This window comes from Acinonyx jubatus, chromosome A3 (genome assembly GCF_027475565.1).
Source record: "Acinonyx jubatus isolate Ajub_Pintada_27869175 chromosome A3, VMU_Ajub_asm_v1.0, whole genome shotgun sequence".
In the NCBI taxonomy this organism is placed as follows: domain Eukaryota; kingdom Metazoa; phylum Chordata; class Mammalia; order Carnivora; family Felidae; genus Acinonyx; species Acinonyx jubatus.
In genome coordinates this window covers 30,120,978-30,143,717 of record NC_069388.1, presented here as the reverse complement: position 1 = coordinate 30,143,717, position 22,740 = coordinate 30,120,978, and the positions used below count along the sequence as shown (strand labels likewise).

The window sequence follows — 22,740 nt, the reverse complement described above, 5'->3', positions numbered from 1 at the left end:
GCCTGCAGCATCTTCATGAGGGAGGAGGAGGTCCAGATCTCCTCAAATCCCTCATGACCTTTCGTAGGGGCTGAAGTCCAGGTTAATCAGCGCAGGAGTTAACTTCTCAGTTGTAGGATGAACTTCTTTTTCTTTACGCTCGCTCTCAAGGGGTCTCATAAGGGAGGGGAGATAAACGCAGATGCTAAGTTGTGCATCTTAAATAGAAGCTTTTGCCACTGGATCGCAGAGAACCCAAGGGCCACCAGGGCTCGCCTTGCTTTCATTCCAACTCCCTACAGTAACTTCTCAAAGACCCAAGAAAAAGGTGGACGATGCAATGGGAAAACTGAGGGCCTCAGAAAAGCTGTTTCTAAGCTCAGACTCTAACAGCTTTGGCTTCCTGGGCTGGGGAGGTCGGTATGAGAGGGTGTTACCCATATCTCAACATTTCTCCCATTTTCTGCTGTTTCTCCAAAGCACTTGCTCATCTAGGACTCTCAAACATCCTGCCCTGTGTCATCCACAACTAGCGGGCACCAAAGCCATGAGTTCTCCACCTCTTCCCAGACAGCTCTCCAAATACACCCTCATCTCCCTGGAACAGCTCAAGCCTTCCTCATCCTGCACCTACACGCTTACCTCTGCCCTGCAATTCCCTTCTCCCTACCACCCAGAGTGTCCAACATGATCCCTACCTACCCTGCTTAGTATCTTAACGTCAATCAAAGGAATGATCCCTTTTTGTCCCTCCCTACCCAGTCCTGCTAGTTAGCAAGAGGCTCCTCAAACCCAACCCTCCACCTGTGTCTCCGGTTCATACCAGCTCCACAACCCCTCGGCCCTCAGCCCTCCCTGTCCAAATCTTGCCCTGCCAAGCCTCACTCAGCCAACAAACCCAGGCACCGTTCTCAGGCTTCAGTGCATATTAACTTATCCAGTGTTCACATCATTAAATAGACACTAACTTCTCTTATCCTCATTTTACAGATGAAGAACTGAGACACAAAGAAGTCAAAGAGCTCATATGGGACACAGCCCAGATTTGGAGTCAGACAGTCTGCCCACCCACCCCTCCCACCCCCACTCTTTAACCATCGGGCCAAGTGCCCTTTCCCACCCTCCTGCACTTAAAACCCTCCCTCCCCAGAAGAAGGCCACTTATTTAGTGTAGCAAAGAAGTTTTATTACAACTTCTGATAGGAAGCAAAGTAACAATGCAGAAGTTGGTATATGCGAACCGATGTGTGGTGGGCAGGGTCCGAGGGCCTTAACCATATAGTCTTTTGTTCCTTTTCCCATCACAGGCCAGCACTGGCATCTGATCCCTCCCGGTCTCTCTCCACTCCACGGCACTGGACGGAGGTGTTTGAGAGCCTCGCCCGACCGGCGGCTTGAAAGGAGTAAGGAGGTGCGGCAGATCCATCCAGGCAATCCCAGGAGGCGACCCGCCGCGGTATTGCGCGGTCCAGTCCGCAGTCCGCAGATCCCGGGCGCTTGCTGCTCTCTGGCGGCCAGAGCCGGGAGCCCGAGAGCCCGGGGACCCGGGAACCGCGCCGTCTCCGCTCCGCGCGCCCAAGGGCACCAGCGAGTGACCGAGAGTCAGGGGGAAAGGGCGGGAGGAAAGGGGACGCGGCGGAGGGGCAAAGGGGAGGAGGTCCGGCAGAGGCGCGGAAAAGGGCGCGGGAAGGGGCGCGGAGCTGACCGCCAGAAGAGAGGGCGGGCGGGGGCACCCGCGGCGACCTGCTGCCTTGGGGCCGGAGCGGGCGTCAGCGCCGCGGCCCCTCCGGACCCCAGAACTGCCGCTCGCCCGGCGCGCACTGCCCCTTCTCCCGGCGAGTGGGGCCCCCTCCCTCGGCGCCGACCGCCCCCTCCTCCTTCCCCGCGCTGCCCCTCCTCCGTCCCGCCCCCCGCGCCCGGTGGAAAGCGAGCGCCGCAGTGGCTTTGCCTGCACTGCCCGGCCCCTGAGCCGCCGCTCTGCCCGCTAGCCTGGGCACGCTCAGAGAGCGGCGTGCGTCCCCGGCCCCCGGCTCTTCGCTCCGACTCCGCGACACCAGCCTCGGGAGCCCCGGCCGCCGCGCCGCCGGCCCCGCTCCGCTGGCGGACAGCCGCGCTCCGCGTTACAGCAACTCGGGCAGGACCCCGACGGGACCCGCGCGCCAGGCTGCCGCCCGAGCCCCGCGGCTATGCCCGGGGCCCCTCGCCTGTCCGGTCGCTCGTCCTGCGCCCGGGCCCGGCCCCCGACGGCCGCGCGTTGAGATGACTTTCCGCGACCTCCTGAGCGTCAGTTTCGAGGGACCCCGCCCTGACAGCAGCGCCGGGGGCTCCGGCGCGGGCGGCGGCGGGGGCGGCGCGGGCGGCGCGGCCGCCTCGGAGGGCCCGGCAGTGGGCGGCGTGCCGGGAGCCGCCGCCGGCGGCGGCGGCGGCGGCGGCGTGGTGGGCGCAGGCAGCGGCGAGGACAACCGGAGCTCCGCTGGGGAGCCAGGGGGCGCGGGCGCGGGCGGCGAGGTGAACGGCACGGCAGCCGTCGGGGGGCTGGTGGTGAGCGCGCAGGGCGTGGGCGTGGGCGTCTTCCTGGCCGCCTTCATCCTCACGGCCGTGGCGGGCAACCTGCTGGTCATCCTCTCCGTGGCCTGCAACCGCCACCTGCAGACGGTCACCAACTATTTTATTGTGAACCTGGCCGTGGCCGACCTGCTGCTGAGCGCCACGGTGCTGCCCTTTTCGGCCACCATGGAGGTTCTGGGCTTCTGGGCCTTCGGCCGGGCCTTCTGCGACGTGTGGGCCGCTGTGGACGTGCTGTGCTGCACGGCCTCTATCCTCAGCCTCTGCACCATCTCGGTGGACCGGTATGTGGGCGTGCGCCACTCGCTCAAGTACCCCGCGATCATGACCGAGCGCAAGGCGGCCGCCATCCTGGCACTGCTCTGGGCCGTGGCCCTCGTGGTGTCCGTGGGGCCGCTGCTGGGCTGGAAGGAGCCGGTGCCCCCTGACGAGCGCTTCTGCGGCATCACCGAGGAGGCAGGCTACGCCGTCTTCTCCTCGGTGTGCTCCTTCTACCTGCCCATGGCCGTCATCGTGGTCATGTACTGCCGCGTGTATGTGGTAGCTCGAAGCACCACGCGGAGCCTCGAGGCCGGCGTCAAGCGAGAGCGCGGCAAGGCCTCCGAGGTGGTGCTGCGCATCCACTGTCGCGGCGCCAGCACCGGCGCGGGCGCCGGCGCCGACGGGGCGCACGGGACGCGCAGCGCCAAGGGCCACACCTTCCGCAGCTCTCTGTCCGTGCGCCTGCTCAAGTTCTCCCGCGAGAAGAAGGCGGCCAAGACGCTGGCCATCGTCGTGGGCGTCTTCGTGCTCTGCTGGTTCCCCTTCTTCTTCGTCCTGCCGCTTGGTGAGTGACCCCTCTCCAGCCCCTTCCCTTCCGCCTTGAGCCTGTGGCCGTGCCTTCCCTGCACCCAGACTTGGATGGCCTTCCCGGGTGGAGGGTGCCTCTCCACCTGAGCATGGAAGGTTGACTCAGTAACCCTCCTGGACTCTTAGGCGGGTGCACTTTGTGGGCGACAAACGAGAGGCCTTTCGTGCCTGCAGGATTCATTTTCCAGGCTTCTGACTTCTGTCCTCCCTCTGAATTGCCGTTCCCAGCCGAACCCCCAAAATACAAGAGGTCGGTGGAATCTGTGCGGGCACATGCCCATAGCATGTGGTCAGCGGTGTACATGTTCCTCTACATACCCGCCCTCCCAGCACACAGCCAGATGTGAATGCCAGCCCCCCTGCCCCCCACCCCTGGGAGGTGGGTGCACTGTGGGTGGGCCTACTTTCATTCAAGGCCAACATGCATGTACATTAGCAGGTACTGGAAGCCACCTGCTTTTTCCCACACTCACTCCGTGTCTGTGAAAGCCCTGGGCTCTCACTTCCGAAATCTCCTCTTGGAAGGGGGGGGGGGGGGGGGGGGGAGGGGCGCCTGAGTGCCATGAGAAGGAAAGGGAGAGGGGCAAATTATCAAATGGGAAGTTAATACCATTCATGGTTGTTTCTGACATTTACTGAGTCCTTTTTTCTGAGAACTTTCTTATCTCTTTCGGCAGGCCCCCTGCCGTCCTGGGAGGTAGGCGGCTTTTCTCAGGGGCTTAGTTCCACCCCTGAAGGCCCCTCCTAGAGGGCCTTGGGCTGGGTCAGCACAGGGAGCAGAAGGGGAGCAGCATCTCTGGGGACGCATTTGCCCTGAGTCATTTTGCCCATGTCTGCAGGCTCAGTTTGGGGCCTCCCGAGCTGCCTTTCCCAGGCCTCGCTCCCTCCACATTGTGCGGCTGAATCAGGAAGGGGACAAGGGCTTCCCTCCTGCTCCCCTGCAGGCCCTCTCCACGCAGCAGCAGCCGGAGTGAACTTTATGCATTATAGATTAGCGTGTCGCTCTCTACTAAAACCCCTCAATGCTTTCCACACTGCCCTGGAAACAAAACACGCCTGTGAGGGTGACCTTCAAATTTATTATTGTCCAAACCAAAATGAGACATTATGAATATTTATGCTGGGATCACAGGCACAAACCAGGACAGCGGGGGCAGACCCGGACACAGGGTCCCCCTCCTGGAAGGAGGGCCTTGAGTGATGGCCTCATGGCTTTGCTGCCCTGCCGCTTCCTCACTACGCGCTCTGGCTCCCCTGACCCTCTTCCAGTTCCTTGCCCACACCGAGCTCATGCCCTTGCATTTGCTCTTCCCTCTGTCTAGCCTGCCTCCCCCCACCCCCATCCCCGGCTAACCTTAGGTCTCCGTTTCAATGTCCCCTCTTCAGAGAGGCCTTCCCAGACATCTCAGTCTCAGCGTGTCCTTCTCTGTATTTTTCTCCCTGGGGGGACAAGTTTCTGTTCCCTCACGTCTGCGTGTTGCTTGGCTGGTGCCTGACCTCCCTGCACTGGCCAGAAGCTCTTCAAGTCCAAGGCTGTGTGGTCACCAAATCCACAGTGCCCAGCACAGTGCCTGGCATGTAAGGAGCAACGTAGCACAGCAGCAAGCCCCGCGGGCTCCGGCTCCAGATAGCCTGGGTTCAAGTCCCAGCTCTGCCCCTGACTCGCTGTGTAACTTCGGGCAAATCCCCGAACCTCTCTGTGCCTCTGTTTCCACATCTGCAAATTCGGGACGGTGGTGATGGTAGCAGTGCCCACTTGCAGGGCCACGGCAGGAGTTCAGTGAGTTATTACATGTGCATACAAACGTCACATGTCGTGAGTGCCATGTAAGCCATTGCTATCGTAGTAGCTGCTTGCTGAATATATCAGCTGCTCGCTGAATAAATCACTGACTTGGAAATCAGCCAGCCAGAGGCTGCGGTGGGGGTAGAGGGAGGCAGGGACACTGAGCCACACATTTGGAGGGTTGAGCAGGCAGGCAGGAGAAAGCCAGTGCGCCCCCCCCCCTTTAGAAACCTGCCCAGGATTTAGAACGTTCTGCCCCCCCGACCAGACTCGCCACCCAGGCTCCTTTCTCCCCCCAAACAACCCCCACCATGTCCCTGCCCAGCTGTGCCCCGTCCCGGGTGCCCTCATTCCCCTCTGCCGTTCGCTTCACACTGGCCCCCTGTAGGGAATGATCAAGCTGTGTACAGAATTATGTTCTTTTATTATTTGGGGTTACAGAATGATGAACAGATAAGGAGAAGATAATATACCAAGTGCCCCTGTATCACCCGTATTGAACAGATGTTAACATTTTGCCATATTTGCCTCAGATCCTTTTCTTTCTTTTTTCGAAGAAATAGAACCCGGCCTCAAGTAAGTCCCCTCCTGCTGTCCCTTCTTCCTTTTCTCCCTCCCTCCCGAGAAGTGAATGTGGAGTCTGTCACCCCCATTCATCTGTTTATACTCTTACCGCTGACATCCCCATCCATAGTAACGTACAGTGTGACTTTAGGATGTATATAAATGGCATCAGGCCGTGCACATCATTCTTGAGTTTGCCTTTTCATTATGTTGGTGAGATTTATGCACGCTGGTTCATTTTAGCAGCAGTATCGTATTCCGTGCGAGGGTGTTCCGTGGGGTGTTGATGGAGGCTTCTGCCGGACGTTAGAGTTTTCACGTTTTTCACTGTTAACAGTCAACAAAGGGCTACTGGCTTTGTTTGTTTTTTGGTTTTTGTGGGTTTTTTTTTTTTTTTTTTTGACATTTAGAGCACGTGTGCTGCTTTTCCAGGAAGTCATCCCTACATTTCCATGGCCTTTGGCTCTTTTTCAATCCTTCCATCTCTGCTGCTCCTCACGCTTGGTGTGGGACCCCCAGCGTGTCCTTGTCTCCTCCCTCCTGCCAGTCTGTGCTGTGCCCAGCCTCCTGAGTCCCAGGGAAGAGCCCAGAGCCCTGGTGGAGCCAAATTGAGTGGAATCTGGCACTAAGGAGCACGCAGGACAGAGGCCAAGCAGGGAACCAGAATATTCTGATCCGCCGTGGTGTGGCTTGGAGGGTGGGGCAGGGCCCCAGAGAGAAGGGGGAGCAGAGCCTGTAGTCGGGGCAGGAGTGGCCTGAGGGCTATGCAGAAAGGAGAAGGGGCCAGGAGGTCCTGACACCCCCAGCACTGGGCCCAGGCCTGGGAGGAAGGTTTCTTTGAAGGAACAGGGAAAATTCTGAGCAACAACTTTTGGGGGGAATGTGGGATCCAAGGGGATGGTATATCTTGGTATGAAAGTACCAATATATGGCTGGGGCGGGGGATGCTGGGAACTTAGATAAAGGGGACCAAGAATGGAGGTCGTTGCCAAAGCATGAGCATGGGGTACAGTCTCGCAGAAATAGGATGGAGGGACAAAGAGAAGAGAGGGGCTGGGGACAGAGCTTCGGGGAGCACCCACTTTGAAGGAACCAGAAAGCAGCAGAGAAGGAGAGCACCAGGAGGACAGGCATCTCCCTCCTCCCAGGCCCCGGTCTCCATGCCGGGTGTGACCAGCACCAGAGTTGGAAGGATTGAGAAAGAACAGCGTGTGCCAGCTCAGGCTATAGACTGTGGCACCTAGTAGGGCCCCAACCCAGGGGTTGTCAAACAGACCCAGGGTGCCCCTCACCCACTCCTCTGCACACAAAGCTGAGTGGAAGTAGGAGCCACAGCCGCGGCGGCGACACAGCACAGCCGGTGAGCAACCCCGACATCCCAGAGACCATTGAGACCCTTAGGAAGGGATCCCAGGGTCCCAGAGGGTCATTGGTCCTGGGGCCATGGGACTGCCATCTATAAACCTGAGATGCTGTGGGTCAGGCCAGCGTGACAGCTGGGAGAGACACAAACCCGTTGTCCTGAACCACGGAGCCTCTGGGGGCCCAAGACACTGGCTAGAAAGGACTGAGTGAGACGCAGACACGTCACCTGAAATCCTGAGGGGCCAGGAGAGGGATCTCCCACACCTCCACTGTCCCCTTTCCCCATAAGCAGCAGCAGCAGCAGCAGGGCACGTGACAGGCAGGCAGAGGCTCAGCTCAAAGAACCTGATGTTCTTTCTATCACGTGTCTGACCCCAAGATGCCAGACACAAGGCCAGGAAGGGCGGCCAGGAAGGGCTCCTTCTGGGGCACCCGGGGAGCTGTGTGTGGACACAAGAAGCGTCGCTCCCCCTCATGGGAGGGTGCCCACCTGCCTGGCATTCCCTGCTGATGCCCAGCTGAGCCATCCCGTGCACCAGAGTGCCCCTGCATCCTGGTTCGCCTAGGACCAGTCCTGGTTATTTATGCCTGTGGACGGGCATGATTCCTAGTGACGCTCCCCTTTCACTCTCAAAGGTGTTCCAGGCTGAACAACAGAATATACGGTCACCAATTCTTGGGGCCTGTGGAGGAGGGGATCTTGGAAGCCCTGTCCCTTTCAGATATGTCCCCCCTCCCCTCACCCCAGCAAGCTGGCGCGGAACTTAGAAAATCACAAGACATTGTGTAAAGGCCCCTCCTGACATCTAGAGGAACCCAAACTTATGGAATATGTTTGGAGAGGGGCAGCAAGTTTGTACCTGCTGCTTGAAGACTTCCACTGAGGACGCCCAGAGAAAGGGGGCATGGTGCAGGCTGGGGCCGGCCGGAAGTACACCTGATTAAAGCCTCTGGCCCAGGGCACTTAGTGCAGGAGTCCTCTCACCCCCCAGAGGTATGGGCCAGTGTTTGGGGGTAGAAATCCCTGTGGGCAAAAGGGGAGCAAAGGAACTGGGGGAACCTTGCCCTGGCAAGCCCCCATCTGCAGAAGAACTCCCCCTTGGGACCTACACACACACACACACACACACACACACACACACACACACTCACTCATGACAGCCCCACCCTAGCAACCACAGGCAGACCCCCATCCTGCACTTGGAGCTCCCTTTGGTTGGGCAGGTCACCAAGCCTCACTGGCCTCTGAATTGGCCTCAGAATGTGCTCAGTCACGCAAAGCAGACTCGGAGGCTCAGAGCGCACAGTCCCCTTTCAAATACAGGGCGTACAAGCTGTCTGGAAGCTCAGATACCAGAAGTCCCAGGACTGTCCAGCCACAGTCCCAGAACCCCACCTCCAGCTATCTGTGAGCCATACCTGGGCCTCCCTCCCACACTGTCAGTCTCAGCCCTGTGATATCACTGCCCACCCCCGACCACCCCTAGATTTAGTTAGGTACTCCTTCATGCTCCCCTAACACTCCGCACATGTTTTGATCACAGTGCATTGCAATGGCCAATATTCTTACACATATCACAAAGCACGAGGGCAGAGGAAACTATACATGTGTAGATACAGAAGCATGAAGGTATTTGTGGGGTGCCTCGTGGCTTGGGAGACGTGGAATGGAGAGCCCATAAGAAGAGGGGTCACAAGATGAGACAGCAGGCCATCAACAGGAGAAAAGGGAGATAAATTGTGGTGTTTTCATTGGCTGAACTACCATACAGCGAGGAAAAATAACAACCGTGTTGCCTGCAGTTAAGGTGGATGAATTTCACGGACACTGTGTTGGGCAACATAAGCCAGATCTGAAGTTAAAACATGCATACTAGATGATTGTATGTGTATGAAGTTCAAAAACGGGCAACACTCATTGATGAGAAAAATCAGAATAGTGGGTATGTGTAGTAGGTGGTATTGACTGGAAGAGAGAGCAAAGAAACTCACGATATGCTAACTAATTTGGATGAAAATTTTAAAAAATAAAAAAAATAATTAAAAAAAAGCCTTCTGAAGAACCGAGAATGTTCTAGATCTTGGTCTGGGCAGTGATTACATCGGGGTGTGCACATCACATAGTCATCAAGCTATATTCTTGCAACGCATGTGCTTTCTAACTTGACTGTCATCATCTTGTGGCTTAATTAGAGAGAAGACAGGACGAGGCAGAAGAGAGGCTTGAGCCATGCTGAGGAATTGGTGTCCAGACTGGAAAGCACACATTGGCAGCCAGCTATGGAGGGTAGCATGTGCATGTGCATCTGAGAGTGTGGAAGGACTCATCTCCCCAAGTTCCCCGAGGTCGTGCAGGGACCTATGGTCACAGGGGGGAGCGGTGGGGGATGCTTTGCTGCAGGTCCTAAGTAGTGGCATCACTGTTCCCTGGCCCAAAAGCCTGAAGAAAGGGCTGGCAAGCCATCCCCTCTCTGTGCCTTTGCGGAACCTGGCACATAGTAGGTGCTCAGTTAATGTGCACAGAGGGAGGGAGGGGTAGAACCCACATCCTCCCTCTCTTCACATCCTCCCAGGACAAGAGTCTGAGTGGCAAAGCACAGCACTCTTTTTTGTTTGTTTTGTTTTATTAGGATAAGAACACTTAACACAAGACCTACCCTGTTAACGCATTTTGAAGTGTATGATACAATATTGCTAACTGTAGACACGGTGTTGCACAGTAGATGCCCAGAATTTATTCATCTTAAGTGAACGTTATACCTGTTGATTGACAACTCCCTTCCGCCTCCACCAGCCCCCGGCACCCACCATTCCGCTCCTTGATTCCCATGACCCAGCTTCAACATCGTCAACCCAGGGCCAGTCTTGGTTCATCCCAAACCCCACCCACTGCCCCACCACTGAGGATTCTTTTGAAAGAACATCCAGACATCATATCAGTTCATCTGTAAATTCTTCAACATATATTTCTAGAATGCAAGAACTTTTTGAAAAATAGCTACAATCCATTGTAATGCAAAAAAAAAGATTGTTTAATATCAAATACTGTCTACTTAGTGTTCAGATGTAGCCAGTTGCCTCATAAATTTGTGGTTTGTTTGAATCAGGATCCAAATAGGGTACATGTTGCAGGTGGTTGATTTGCCTGCTAGGTCTCTTAAATTATAAGATTCTCCTCTCCCCACCTTTTCCTTGAAATTTATTTGGTGAGGAAACCAGATCATTTGTCCTAAAGAGTTGCCCACAGTCTGGAGTTTGCATCCACATGGTGCCATTTAATGTGTCCCTCTGTTCCCTGCACTTCCTGTAAACTGGCTTGATCAGATTCCGGTTCAGGGCTTTGGCCAAGAATTCTATTTGGCGCCGTTAAGATTGGTCAGAGGCTCAGATGCCTGATAAGATGTTTCAGGCTCAGCTTGTACTTTTTCCCCCCCAGAACCTGGGAGCCACCATTTCTCTGAAGAGCCTTAGTTTCTCTTAGTAGTAAATGATCGTTTAAAGAACACAGTCTGAGCTCTCAGCTGTTCCGTGATATTGAGTTAGTCCCTGATTCAGCAGATAGAGCTAGGAAGTACTAAGAATGAATGCATGAATGAATTTATGAATGAGAGAGAGAGAGGAAGAGAGAGAGGGAGACAGAGGAAGAGAGAGGGAGGGAGGAAGAGGGAGGGAGGGAAGAAGGAAAGAAGGAGGGAGGGAGGGAGGGAGGGAAGGAAGGAAGGAAAGAGGCAAGAAAGGAAGAAAAGGAAGGAAGGAGGAGGGGAGAAGGAAGGAAGGAGGAAGGGAGAAGGAAGGAAGGAAGGAAAGAAAGAAGGAAGGAAAGGAAGGAAAAAAGGGGGAGGGGAGAAGGAAGGAAGGAAGGAAGGAAGGAAGGAAGGAAGGAAGACCACTGACAGGGTGTACCTAGGAACTGCTCCTCTGCCTATATCCCTGCTGCTACAGAAGGGTGTCCAAGGCCAGACAAGTAGTTCCCTGCCAGCCTCACAGAGTTCATGGATCCTGAGGCAAGCATGGGGGGCACAGGACTTCTGATCTATTCCTGGTCCGTCTCAAGCCAAGGGACCTACCAGTTACCTCTCACCATGGAAAACTGGCAAGGCAAGTTATCCAAGAGAATTGGCTTGGCATAGCTGGCCCCACAGTGCCCTCAAATCACCCCTCTGTGTTCTCACAATTCATCTGAGAACGGGCCCCTATCCAGGTCTCCTCTTCCCAACAGCCTTCCATGATTGTACCCACTTCAAAATGGCCTTATCTCATACCACTCTCCCCTTCCCCTTCTCTGTTCCAGTGATCCTAACTTCTGTGTTGGCCTCCAGCATCTCAGGTTCCCTGCTGCCTCAGGGCCTTTGCACATTCCCTTTCCACTGTCTGGAATTCTTTCTTCAGATGGATGCATGGCTCACTGCCTCACAAGGTCTTCAGGTCTCAGCTCAAGTGTGCTTTGTTAGGCTTGTCTGACCCTTTAGAGTATAGCAGAGAGGTCTGCTGGTGGCAGAGGTCCCAGCCTCTCTTGACAAAGGAGCTATTGAAAGCCACTGAGTGAGACGTTGAGAGAAGCAGCAGAGAGAAAGCAACTCTAGGGCTGGGAATTCCTTCTCTCCTAGCCCTGCTGGCAAGAAGATGCCTGAATATCTAAATGAATGTGGTATTTTTTTTAATGTTTATTTATTTATTTCAGAGAGAGAGAGAGCAGGGGAGGGGCAGAGAGAGAGGGAGACAGAGAATCCCAAGCAGGCTCCACACCATCATTGCAGAGCCCAATGCAGGGCTCAAACTCACAAACCCACGAGATCGCGACCTGAGCTGAAATCAAGAGTCAGAGGCTTTACTGACTGAGCCACCCAGGCACCCCTGAATGTGGTATTTTTAACCCCGCTCTATCTCTCTGGCCAGAGAGAATGGCTGCCTGGGGATGGAAAAGTGACTCGTGATGGAGGGGGTGGGAGAGGGGGCAGGCTGGGGTGCAGCCTGATATTTCATGGTCGGCTGCAAGTTATGAGCAAGGCTGGCTGTGAATTCTGACATTCTGCCAAGAACAAGTTTCCTTCTGGTGATGCCAGAAGAGTGCTGTTAATCACACAGTCCGCCCCATGGCTTCAGAGCGGTCACTCCTCAGCGAGGCTTGGCCAGATCGGTCCAGCTGCAGGCCTAGCCGGCTCCTCAGTAGCATCTCCTACACCTGGACGTCACCGGTCCTTAGGAGAGGGGACTGGCTTGTGGTCATCAAGGCCCCAAACACAAACCTCACAGGCTGTGTCAGTGTCCCCAACCCTGTGTGGGCCAGGCTGGCCCAGCCAACATACCATAGGATAAACTTACCTGCCGACAAAGGAGAGGCCCTGCCTTTTATGACTGGTGGACGTCCAGCCCTCCCTGGACATTAGGTTAGGCTCCTGACAGAGGCGCCCCAGTATAGGGAATGGGGAAGGGCAGGTGGGAGCAAGCCTGATGGACACTCACGTGAGAGCAAGGTCAAGGAGAAGAGAGAAGCAAGCAGGAGTTGTTTGTGGTCTGCAGTCACCTCCCACCTGCGTTCTTACTGCCTCTCCTCACAGCTGCCTAAGTACAACCCCTCAGCCCCTGCTCTGGGTCAGGCACCTGTGTTCGTGGCCAGGCTGGAAACAGCCATCAATCTCATTCCTGCCTTCGAGAAACCGGGAGCCTAGAAGGGTAGACAGAGCAGTAACAAATTTTACTAAAATGCAGGCTTGCATGAAAGGGCACCCAGGCTTGGTGGGGAGAACATCTGACCTGAGGCCGGAGGACGGGGTGGGAGGAAACAGTTGGGGCCAAGCAGAAAGGCAGACGGAGGCCAGCCCCTGTGGGAAGTCCTGCCTGCAGCTTCAGCCTTCGGCGTGGGGGCAGATTTGGAGGGAAGCAAGCCGTAGACAGCACTGTGCCCTAAAAAGCCTCGAATGCAACACCAGAAAGCCTGGGCTTGGTCCTCAGAGCCACCGGAAGCCACTCACGCTTTTCAGAGGGATAAGGAGAGAAACCCGTTTTAGAAAAGGCCTCCAGCAGCGATGTGCAGAGTGGAGAGGCCAGAGGACCCCAGGGGCAGTCCCAGCCATGCAAACAAAATGAGATGCCAGACTAAGCAAAGGCTTCAGGAGCGAGGTGAAGGGAGGGGGACCCCCTCTAGAGAGAAACTCGAATGTCCCGGCCGTGATGGCCAGTTGGACACGTAAGGTAGAGAAGAGGGACTCCTTCGGCAAACTCAGCAAGTGTTCAGCACCTACTGTGTGTTCGGGGTGCTCAGGAGATCTCTGGGGCCACGGGAGTGCCGTGCCAAGCAAAACAGGCACGAGTCCTGCCCTGTGGACTTTGCTGCAGAGAGAGATGATAGACAAAATGAAAAATAAATAGCACGGGAGACGGCAGGAAGTGCCAGGGGGCAGCAACGGTGCCAGCTGAGGGGGGGGGGGTCGTGGGCGGGAAGACCATGCAATTTGCCGTGGGAAGACAGGGAGATGTCACCACGAAAGTTAGGGCATGAGCCCTGTGGGGATCTGGGGGAAGAAGATTCTAAGGAAAAGCAAGTGCAAAGGCCCAGGGTGGGAGCGTGTCCGGCATGTCCAGGAAGCAACATGGAGGGCAGTGTGGCTGGAACAGTTGGGGGGCAAGTAGGAAGAGGGGACAGCAGAGAGGTTGGGGGCCACATGTTGAGCTGTGTAGGTCATGGGGTCTTAACAGAGAGGGGGAAGGGCAGCTTTTAGAGAGTCTGGGAGGCCAAGGAGTGATATGGAGTGATATGGAGTGATATGTTTAAAGAGTCGCTCTATGGTCACCTGGGTGGCTCAGTCGGTAAGGCATCTGACTCTTGGTTTCGGCTCAGGTCATGATCTCGCCGTTCGTGAGTTCGAGCCCCACATCGGGCTCTGTGCTGACAGCACGGAGCCTGCTTGGGATTCTCTCTCTCTCTCTCTCTCTCTCTCTCTCTCTGCCCCTCCCCCTCACATACATGTGCTCTCTCTCTCTCAAAATAAACATTTTTAAAAAACAAAAAAATAATCACTCTAGCTGCTGGGTTGAGGATAGATTGCAGGGTATAAGGGTGCAAGCAAGAGACAGTGGGGAGGCTACTGAGTTACTCAAGGCGGGAGATGATAGTGTCTTGTACAGGGTAGGAGGGCCCCTGGAGTAGGGTACTATTGAGTTCTGACCTCAGGCCCTTCCTCTCTGCCCTCAGTCACTCCATTCTATAGCCACCAGCCTCGTCATTGTTCTGCAAACATGCCAGGGCCACCTCAGGGCCTTTGCACTCGCTGTTCCCTCTCCCTGCAATACTTTTTCCCCAGGTGTCCACAGGCCTCATTCAGCTCTTTACTCAAATGTCACATTCTCAGCAGGCCTTTCCTGGCCACCTTACCCAAAATTTTTACCACCACCCCCAGCTACCCACAGACTCATGAACACACACCTCCCATCTTCCTTCCTTGCAGTACGTTTTCTCCTTAGCATATTTTATTACCTGATATGGTTGCATTTTCCTTGTTTATCCTATGCACTGCTGGCCTTGCCCAATGAAATGTAAGCTTCATGAGGTCAGGATAAGTGTGAAATGCCAGCAGACACCCAAGTAGAGACGTCTGGGAGGCAGGTGGATCTGAGTCTGGAATCTGGGAGAGCCATCTGAGCCGGAAATAGAGCTGCGGGCATGATCAACCTAAAGTCAGTGTTTAAAACCACAAGCTGGGGGGGGTGCCTGGGTGGCTCAGTCAGTTAAGTGTCGGACTTCAGCCTCAGGTCATGATCTCACAGTTCGTGAGTTCGAACCCCGCGTCCGGCTCTGTGCTGACCACTCGGAGCCTAAGGTCTGCCTCATATTCTGTGTCTCCCTCTCCCTCTCTGCCCCTCCCCTGCTTGCACTCTATCTCAAAATAAATGAATATTTAAATAAATAAGTAAGCGGGGATGAAATTGCCAGGAGAATGCAAAGGGAAGAGATTACAAAGACTCTTCTGAGAAGGACACTCCCTACATTTTGCAGCGGAGAGGTGCGGAAGAAGCAGCAAAGGAAATTGACACCGAGTAGAAAGTCCAAGAACGTGGCGCCCTGGGAGCCACGACTGTGATGAGAGGAGTCAGGGATGGATGAGAGTGGCGTCTGCAGGTTGGGATCTGGGAGGAGCGGGGCTGTTGCAGCAAAGCAGTGAGGAGCAGGTGCGGAAGAGGCGTCGGCAGGTGTGGACAGAACGAATAGAGAAAATGACGTCATAGCCTGAGAACCAGCAGAGAGGGGGCAGCTGTGACAGGGGCATGCTTGCAGGGGACTGATGGATGGAGAGCACCATCAGCAGGGATGCTGACCTTGGGCAGGAGGAGAGACCCCTTTATTACCAAGGAGGAGGAGAGGTGAGGAAGGCTTGAGCCAGTGCCTGGCTTCTTTAGCTTCTGTTTTCTCTGTGAAACAGGAAGCGAGATCAGCTGCTCCAGAGGAGGCAAAGGCGGGGAAGTAAAGGCTCAGGGGGCTGGCGCAGGACTCCGGGAGAGCGGGCTGAGGGTGAGCGGCGAGGTCACTGGACGCCCCGGACAGAGCTGAGGGCGGGGACCCTAATGTATTCAGGGAGCCGGTGATTCGCTCCAGAGTTAGGGTCTGGATGGATAAGTACAACCCAAATCCAGAAGGATGCGGACACGGGAAGACTGAGAAGGGGCATCTGCGGTGTGAGTGGATAGGAGTCTTGGCTAAGCAGGGATGATAGAAACCCAAGAGGCTGGCAGAAGGTCAAAGTACGGAGAAGAAAGAGAGGACAAGAAGCTGCAGTCAGCAGTGGAAACCGGGTTTTAAGTGAAGAAGTGCTCAGGCTTATTTTTTAAAAGGACCTCCCAGCTGCTGTGTGCAGGACAAGGTGCGGGGCTTCTGGGGCTGGAGCAAGGGGCTCACTTAGAGGGGCACTTTGAGGAGCGCCTGGGTGGTTCAGTCCATTGAGCCTCTGACTCTTGGTTTCAGCTCAGGTCATGATCTCATGGTTTCGTGAGTTTGAGCCCCACATCAGCCTCAGCGCTGATAGCGTGAAACCTGCTTGGGATTCTCTCCCTCCCTCCCTCTCTGCCCCTCACCGGCTCACGCTATCTCTGTCTCTCTCAAAAGTAAATAAATAAAACTTTTTAAAAAAAAAAAACTATGAAAAGGCACTTTGGGTAGATGAGGATAGTCATTTGAGGGTGGCACCAAGTGGGGGGGGATTCCAGGACCAATAGTTGTTGGTGACAGATGGGATGCAGGGTGTGACAGAGAGAGGGCTTGGAATGTGTGGAGCACCTACGATGTGCCAAGCATGTGGAGAGCTTTCCAGTTTAAAGATAAGATAGACAGGGCCGCCTGGGTGGCTCAGTCCATTAGGCGTCCGACTTCGGCTCAGGTCATGAGCTCACAGTTGGTGAGTTCGAGCCCCGCGTCCAGCTCTGTGCTGACAGCTGGGAGCCTGGAGCCTGCTTTGGATCTGTGTCTCCCTTGCTCTCTGTCCCTCCCCCGTCCGTGCTCTGTCTCTGTCTCTCTCTCTCTTTCTGTCTCAAAAATAAATAAGCATTGGGGGAAAAAAATAATCAGGGTAAGATAGGAAACCGACAGTAGCCTGCAGCTTACTTGGCCCTTAGAAGTGAGAAGATGTGCTATGTATGGGGAGAGTACACCTAACTGCTAGGTTGGGAGGGGCAGCGCAAGGAGGGCTTCCAGGTGGAGGCACCTCTGGAGCTGGCACTAACAGGTGGAGGAAAGAGGAAGGGCAATCCAGGATGAGCAGAGGCCAGAGGGCGGCAAGTAGTGAGCGTAGCCGTTTAGCCAATGCACGAGAAGACGGAAGTGAAGACTGCTGAAGAGAAGCGGGAGCCACAGGGGAAAGGAGAGCCAGGGTGTGACGCTGGGCGCCGGGAGAGAGGGGTGGGAACTGAGGGAGGGTGTCCCACGAGGGCCTCTGTTTCTAATGACAGCTGCCAAGTTGAGCTAGCACACCTGGGCCCTCGGCCTGCAGGGAAGGTTGGGGACAGTGCGGGGAGTGGGAGAGGGAGCCAGCTCGGGGACGGAGAAGGGGGCTGCCAGGTACTGAGACACAGCGGCCTGGTCTCAGAGGCCTCTGTGCTCATTGAGGCTTTCCTGTAGCTGGGCTATGGGGCTGGCAGAGGCGTGCGCCGGGCCCCTGGAGAGGGACGAGAAGGCAAGACAGGTGAGGCTGGCCTGAAGTAGCCACAAGCCCAAAAGTCCAAGTGGCTAGGGACCAGCAAGCTGGGGGTGGCCCAAAAAGGGCTTGTCCACCGATGTCCCCACAGCAGGCCAGCATTGCAGGGACAGTGCCCGTCAGCCAAAGGCCCATCCTCAGGGATCTCGGGGCAATTCCCCATTTCATCCATGCACACAAAGGGCCGGGAAGTGCCCACAGGCCCCTCCGACCCCAGAGATCTTTGTGAGAGGTTGGAGCCGGTGGGGGATGGGCAGGACAGCAGGGAGCGTGAGACTGGGTGCGGGGAGGCATGGAGGGCAGACGGCAGCACTCTGGAAAGAGCTGGGTGTGAGGCTCAGAACTGCCACTTGTGAGGGGAACAGAGGTGCTGTTGCCTGTGGAAGCTGGAGCCCAGGCACGGACGTCTGTATTTTCCGGGCAAGATGTCTGCGCACAGTGGGCAGAGAGCACATGAAACGATTGTGCCAGATGCTGTTAGTGACCCTGGACCTTGAGGGGCATATGGGCTGACTTGCACCCCAGGCCTGCCGGCATCTTTGCCCAGGGGCTTTCTCCACCCACCAAAATCTTCATCATCCACTCACACAGCAGGCAGGAAGTGTGGGAAATGAACACCCCTGGGAGTAGCCCAACCAGTGACTGATGGGAATGGGTGTATAGATACCCCACCTCCCTCACCCCGCTGGTGGGATAGCTCTGAGGTCCCTGAACTTCACGGTCTCCCAGAGCTCCCAGTGGGATTGTGCCCCCCAGTTGCCCGCAGTTCGCACCTTGCACTTGAATCCTTGTCTCAGGATCGGCTTCTGGGAGAGCCCAAAGTAAGACAGAACCTCAGCAGGACACAGTAGGAAAATCTTGGGGCAGAAAGGCTGAGTGGTTCCCGGTTCTTTGTGTGTAAGGAATTCTCAGCCTGTAGCAAGCTTCTGCACAGGTTGCTTGAGCATAAATTAGAATAGTGTTTATAACACAGCCCGGGGCATAGTACAATACTCCATATCACCCACCGATCTGAGTAAACACCACGCTGATAACCATGCTGTTTGGCCGGCTTCAGGCTCGCAGCTGAACGCATAGTCCACTGATTTGTCATCCTGCGCTAAATATAAAAGAATTGTGGCCTGAGTCAGAGTTATTTTCAGCACTGTGTCTTACTTTGCAGCCATTGAGGGATGCTATTCAGAGAGCCACCTTCCTGGAGCCTGAGGTCAACCCTGGTGGCCCCCACATTCCGAGGACAACTGTCCAACTCCTCTCCCGGGGGAAACTATCTTCTCAACATATGCTGACTGATTGCCCAGCCTCCCCCGAACCCACCAGGTCTCGGCTTCTGTTCCTGGCTCCTCTCCAGAGCTGGGAGCTGCGTCCCTTCCCGGGGCTGAGTTGTCCTCTCTCAAAAGCCACAGAATAGGGAGAGGGGAAATAAAGACACACCAGTGTTTTCATTAAGAGCCTGCTAAGTCCTGCCTCTGAGATGTATTAATCTTCATAAATCCCTTCCTAGGAAATATTCTTTTGATTTACTTATTTTGATTTTTCTTAATGTTTATTTCTTTTTGAGACAGTGACAGAGCACGAACGGGGGCGGGGTAGAGAGAGGGAGGCACAGAATCCAAAGCAGGCTCCAGGCTCCGAGCTGTCGGCACAGAGCCGGACGCGGGGCTCGAACTCACGGATCTCGAGACCTGAGCTGAAGTCGGACGCTGAACCGACTGAACTCCCCAGGTGCCCCGAGAAATATTCTTGTATTTCACAGAAAACGTGAGACTTGGATGGCCAAATAACTTGCTCAGGGCCGCGTGACCACAGTATGAGAGGCCTGTCCCTCGTGTTGCTGTGTGACCTTCCTCTTCTGCCACCACCACCGTGTCTCTTGGTACCAGGAATTCTCCCTAGGGCGGGAGGTGGGTGATGTGCAAGGGCTCCCGGGTCAAAGAAGGGGGCATGGTGCCTCTGCCCCCTCTGGAGGGGACCCTGCTTGTTTTTCTTTGGGGGCAAAGAGAAGAGAGAGCGGGTCCCCTGACTTGTCAAGGACCCCTGCCCCTGGCCTGCTCAGCCTCACGGGCACCCACCCACAGCTTTTGCCTGGGATGCCATGCTCTCGCCACCTTCCCCCTCCCCCTGCTGCTGCTGAGGATGTGAGCATGAGACGGTGGCTTTTGCTTTCTGGGTCGTGCCCTCGCATTTCGTCAGGTGCCTTTTGAAGACGTGACTCTTTCAGGTCCGTGGTGGGGATGCCAGGGGAGAAGTTTGTGAGGAGGGTCTTTCTGACACAGCTCAGATCCTAGTGCACCTACTCCCTCCTGCCTGGCGCTCTGCTCCCGCAAAGCCATCCCCAGAGGCTTGCCTGACCACTTCCGCTGAGACAGCCCCCCTGACCTGCATTCCAACAGCCATGGGCATTGTGTTTATTGAGCCTTAATTCTAGGCTCTGTCTCTTGCCTGCTTGAAAATATCCAGGACTCCCAACTACTCACAAATAAATACAGAGATTCCCAGCATTTTTTAAAAAAATTTTTTATGTTTATTATTTTTGAGAGAGACAGAGCACTAGCGGGGGAGAGGCAGAGAAACAGAGGGAGACACAGAATCTGAAGCAGGCTCCAGGCTCCGAGCTGTCAGCACAGAGCCCAACGCGGGGATGGAACTCGTGAACCTCAAGATCATGACCTGAACCAAAGCCGGATGTTTAACCGACTGAGCCACCCAGGCGCCCCTGAAATTTCCAGCATTTAAGGGTCTTCACCATCTGTCCCAAATGACATTTCCTCGGCATATCCCATAGGACACTACCAGGCCCCAAAGTTGTAATCCTCTTACCCACCTGTCCCCTCCACTCCTAACACCTGCTCCTCATCCTGCCAGACTCCAGTCCATCCTGTGAGAACCCTGGCAGCCCCACCCCCACCCCACATGCTGAACACTGCCATCACCCCATCTTCATTCCCTTGGTATTTTATGCACATAGCTACTGAGAGAACCTAGCCATGTTTGTTGTGAGCCCAGCGCAGTGCCTGATGTGGGGCAAGCCTTGGTCAACATTTAATTCAAAAGTTCTTACCCTTTTTGTGTGAGAGACTACCTGGGCATCTGGCAAGCTTGTGGAGCCCTTCTTAAGAGTTATGCTTTCAAATGCATAAGCTAAAACACAGAGGATTGCAAATAAAACCGATTTCACTGAAAACATCAAAATATTTGTGAATGAAATCTGTGATCTAGTAAGTGATGTGCTTCTGGGTTAAGGCATTAAATAGCAGGGTTATCTAGTGGTGGGTTCTGATGATTGTCGTTTCCAAATAGGAGCATACACAACATTGCACAGCATCTGCAGCAACTGAATGTGATAGGAAAATATCTGCGGGAACTGTAATCTTGGGTGGAATCCTGTGAAACTGCCAAGCCAGCACCAGTTTTGAGCGACAAGAACCGTGATTTCCTATGGTTGGGTGTCATTCTATTCGGGTTTATTGGCTACACTCATCATGGAGGGAAATGCTCCTTATCAGGTAGAAGTGAATAAAATGGAAGATGATTTTTCCTCCTCCAAGTGCGTGGACCCTTCGAATTCTCTCAGGGACCCCTTGGGGGAGATACGTTGAGAGCCCCTGGTGGATGACCTTGCGCCTGAGGGCATCTAACAGGCGTGGGTCTCTGCCCCCTCCCTCCCCGCAGGCTCCCTGTTCCCGCAACTGAAGCCCTCGGAGGGCGTCTTCAAGGTGATCTTCTGGCTCGGCTACTTCAACAGCTGCGTGAACCCGCTCATCTACCCCTGCTCCAGCCGCGAGTTCAAGCGCGCCTTCCTCCGCCTGCTGCGCTGCCAGTGCCGGCGTCGCCGGCGCCGCCGTCCCCTCTGGCGCGTCTACGGCCACCACTGGCGGGCCTCGACCGGCGGCCCGCACCCCGGCTGCGCTCCCGGCCCGGGCGCCGCGCCTCCTGGAGCCCCGCTGGCCCTCACCGCACCCTCCGCCCCCGGCTCCCCGGGCACGCCCGAGATGCAGGCTCCTCCTGTCGCCGGTCGTCGCAAGTCGCCCTGCGCCTTCCGCGAGTGGAGGCTGCTCGGGCCGTTCCGGAGACCCACCACCCAGCTGCGCGCCAAGGTCTCCAGCCTGTCGCACAAGATCCGCGCCGGGAGCGCGCAGCGCGCAGAGGCCGCCAGCACCCTGCGCGCGGAGGTGGAGGCGGTGTCCCTGGGAGTCCCCCACGAAGTGGCCGAAGGCGCCACCTGCCAGGCCTACGAATTGGCCGATTACAGCAACCTCCGGGAGACTGATATTTAAGCACCCCGAGCTAGGCCCTGAGCTAGGCCGGGGAGCGTGCTGGGGAGGAGGAAAGGGGCTGGGGGTGCGGTGAGGGGAGGGCAGGGAGGGAGGCTGGCTTTGTTCAAGAGGCCGGTGCGGCATCAGGGACCTGGACACTGATCAGGGCGGCTGCTCTCTGGCCTCCCTGAGGAACTGGGGCCGGGGTAAGGCCTTTAAAGTTGACAAGTTTTGGCCCCCTCCTGACACAGGTGCCCGGAGCTCCTTCTTGAAGAGGAAGGGGCTTCGGGCTCCGTGGGGCCACTGGCTCCCAATCCCTGTTTGAGAAACACTGTCCCATCCCTGCTCTGAACCCTGGGTAGACAGCCTCAAGTATGGCCAGGCAGGCCTGCCTCTCCTGGATGGAAGGGGCACAGAGGCCCTGCTTGGCTCTCTCCAACGCCTCCCCTGGGGAAAAAGTCCGTGGGGCCAAGGCTCTCAATGGACACAATTTCTCCTTACTGCCGACTGGAGGAACCCAGTGGACCTGCCAACACCACCAACAAACTTTGGTGGCAGATTGGATGACCATCGTACAAGCCTGTTGTATTGACCCATGGACCCACTCCCCACTACAGAGGCTCTATCATGCATACCCCATCACCCGGCCCTGCCCCTCATTATGTCCAAGGGCCTTACTGTTTACACTCTGTACATAGTGCCTGTGCCCGTCACTTCTTGCTGGGATCTGGAGCCATCAAACGGGAAGAGCTTTGTTTGTCATTTTGAGACATATTTATTGGTAAGAGTACTTCTATTTTGTCCAAACTGTGCAAACTGTCCCTCTTTAGCTTGTAACCCATAAAGAATTACTTTTTTTTTTTTTCTAAAATCCTTCAAGTTCTAAAGCCCCACAACAGGATAGATTGGGTCTGCATTCACTTTCTAATTGCAACTTAAGGCCTCTTCAACTGATGGCTGCTATCCTCTGGGAATTTTAGCATGACCAAAGGACTCAGGAGTTTGGTGGCTTTTAAAATTCACATGATTAGTCTTGGGAATCAAACAGTAATCATAAGCATAAATTTTCGCTTTGTCAGTCTCCCCAGATGTATCTGTGATGCTCTGAGGGCCTCAGTGAGGAAGGTGGCCATCAGTTAAATGGGTGAAACATTACATGAAAAAATATACAAGCCCATGTAGACAAGTGTACATG

General features: G+C 55.4%; 1 protein-coding gene across 1 annotated transcript; it reads left to right on the top strand.

The window, feature by feature from the left end:
- Positions 1 to 1,159: 1,159 nt before the first annotated feature.
- ADRA1D (adrenoceptor alpha 1D) lies at positions 1,160 to 22,404 on the top strand. The gene is made up of 2 exons (XM_027069269.2): positions 1,160 to 3,370; positions 20,962 to 22,404. The coding sequence occupies exons 1-2, from the start codon at positions 2,239 to 2,241 to the stop codon at positions 21,564 to 21,566; spliced, it is 1,737 nt and encodes a 578-aa protein (XP_026925070.2). The 5' UTR covers positions 1,160 to 2,238; the 3' UTR covers positions 21,567 to 22,404.
- Positions 22,405 to 22,740: the final 336 nt, after the last annotated feature.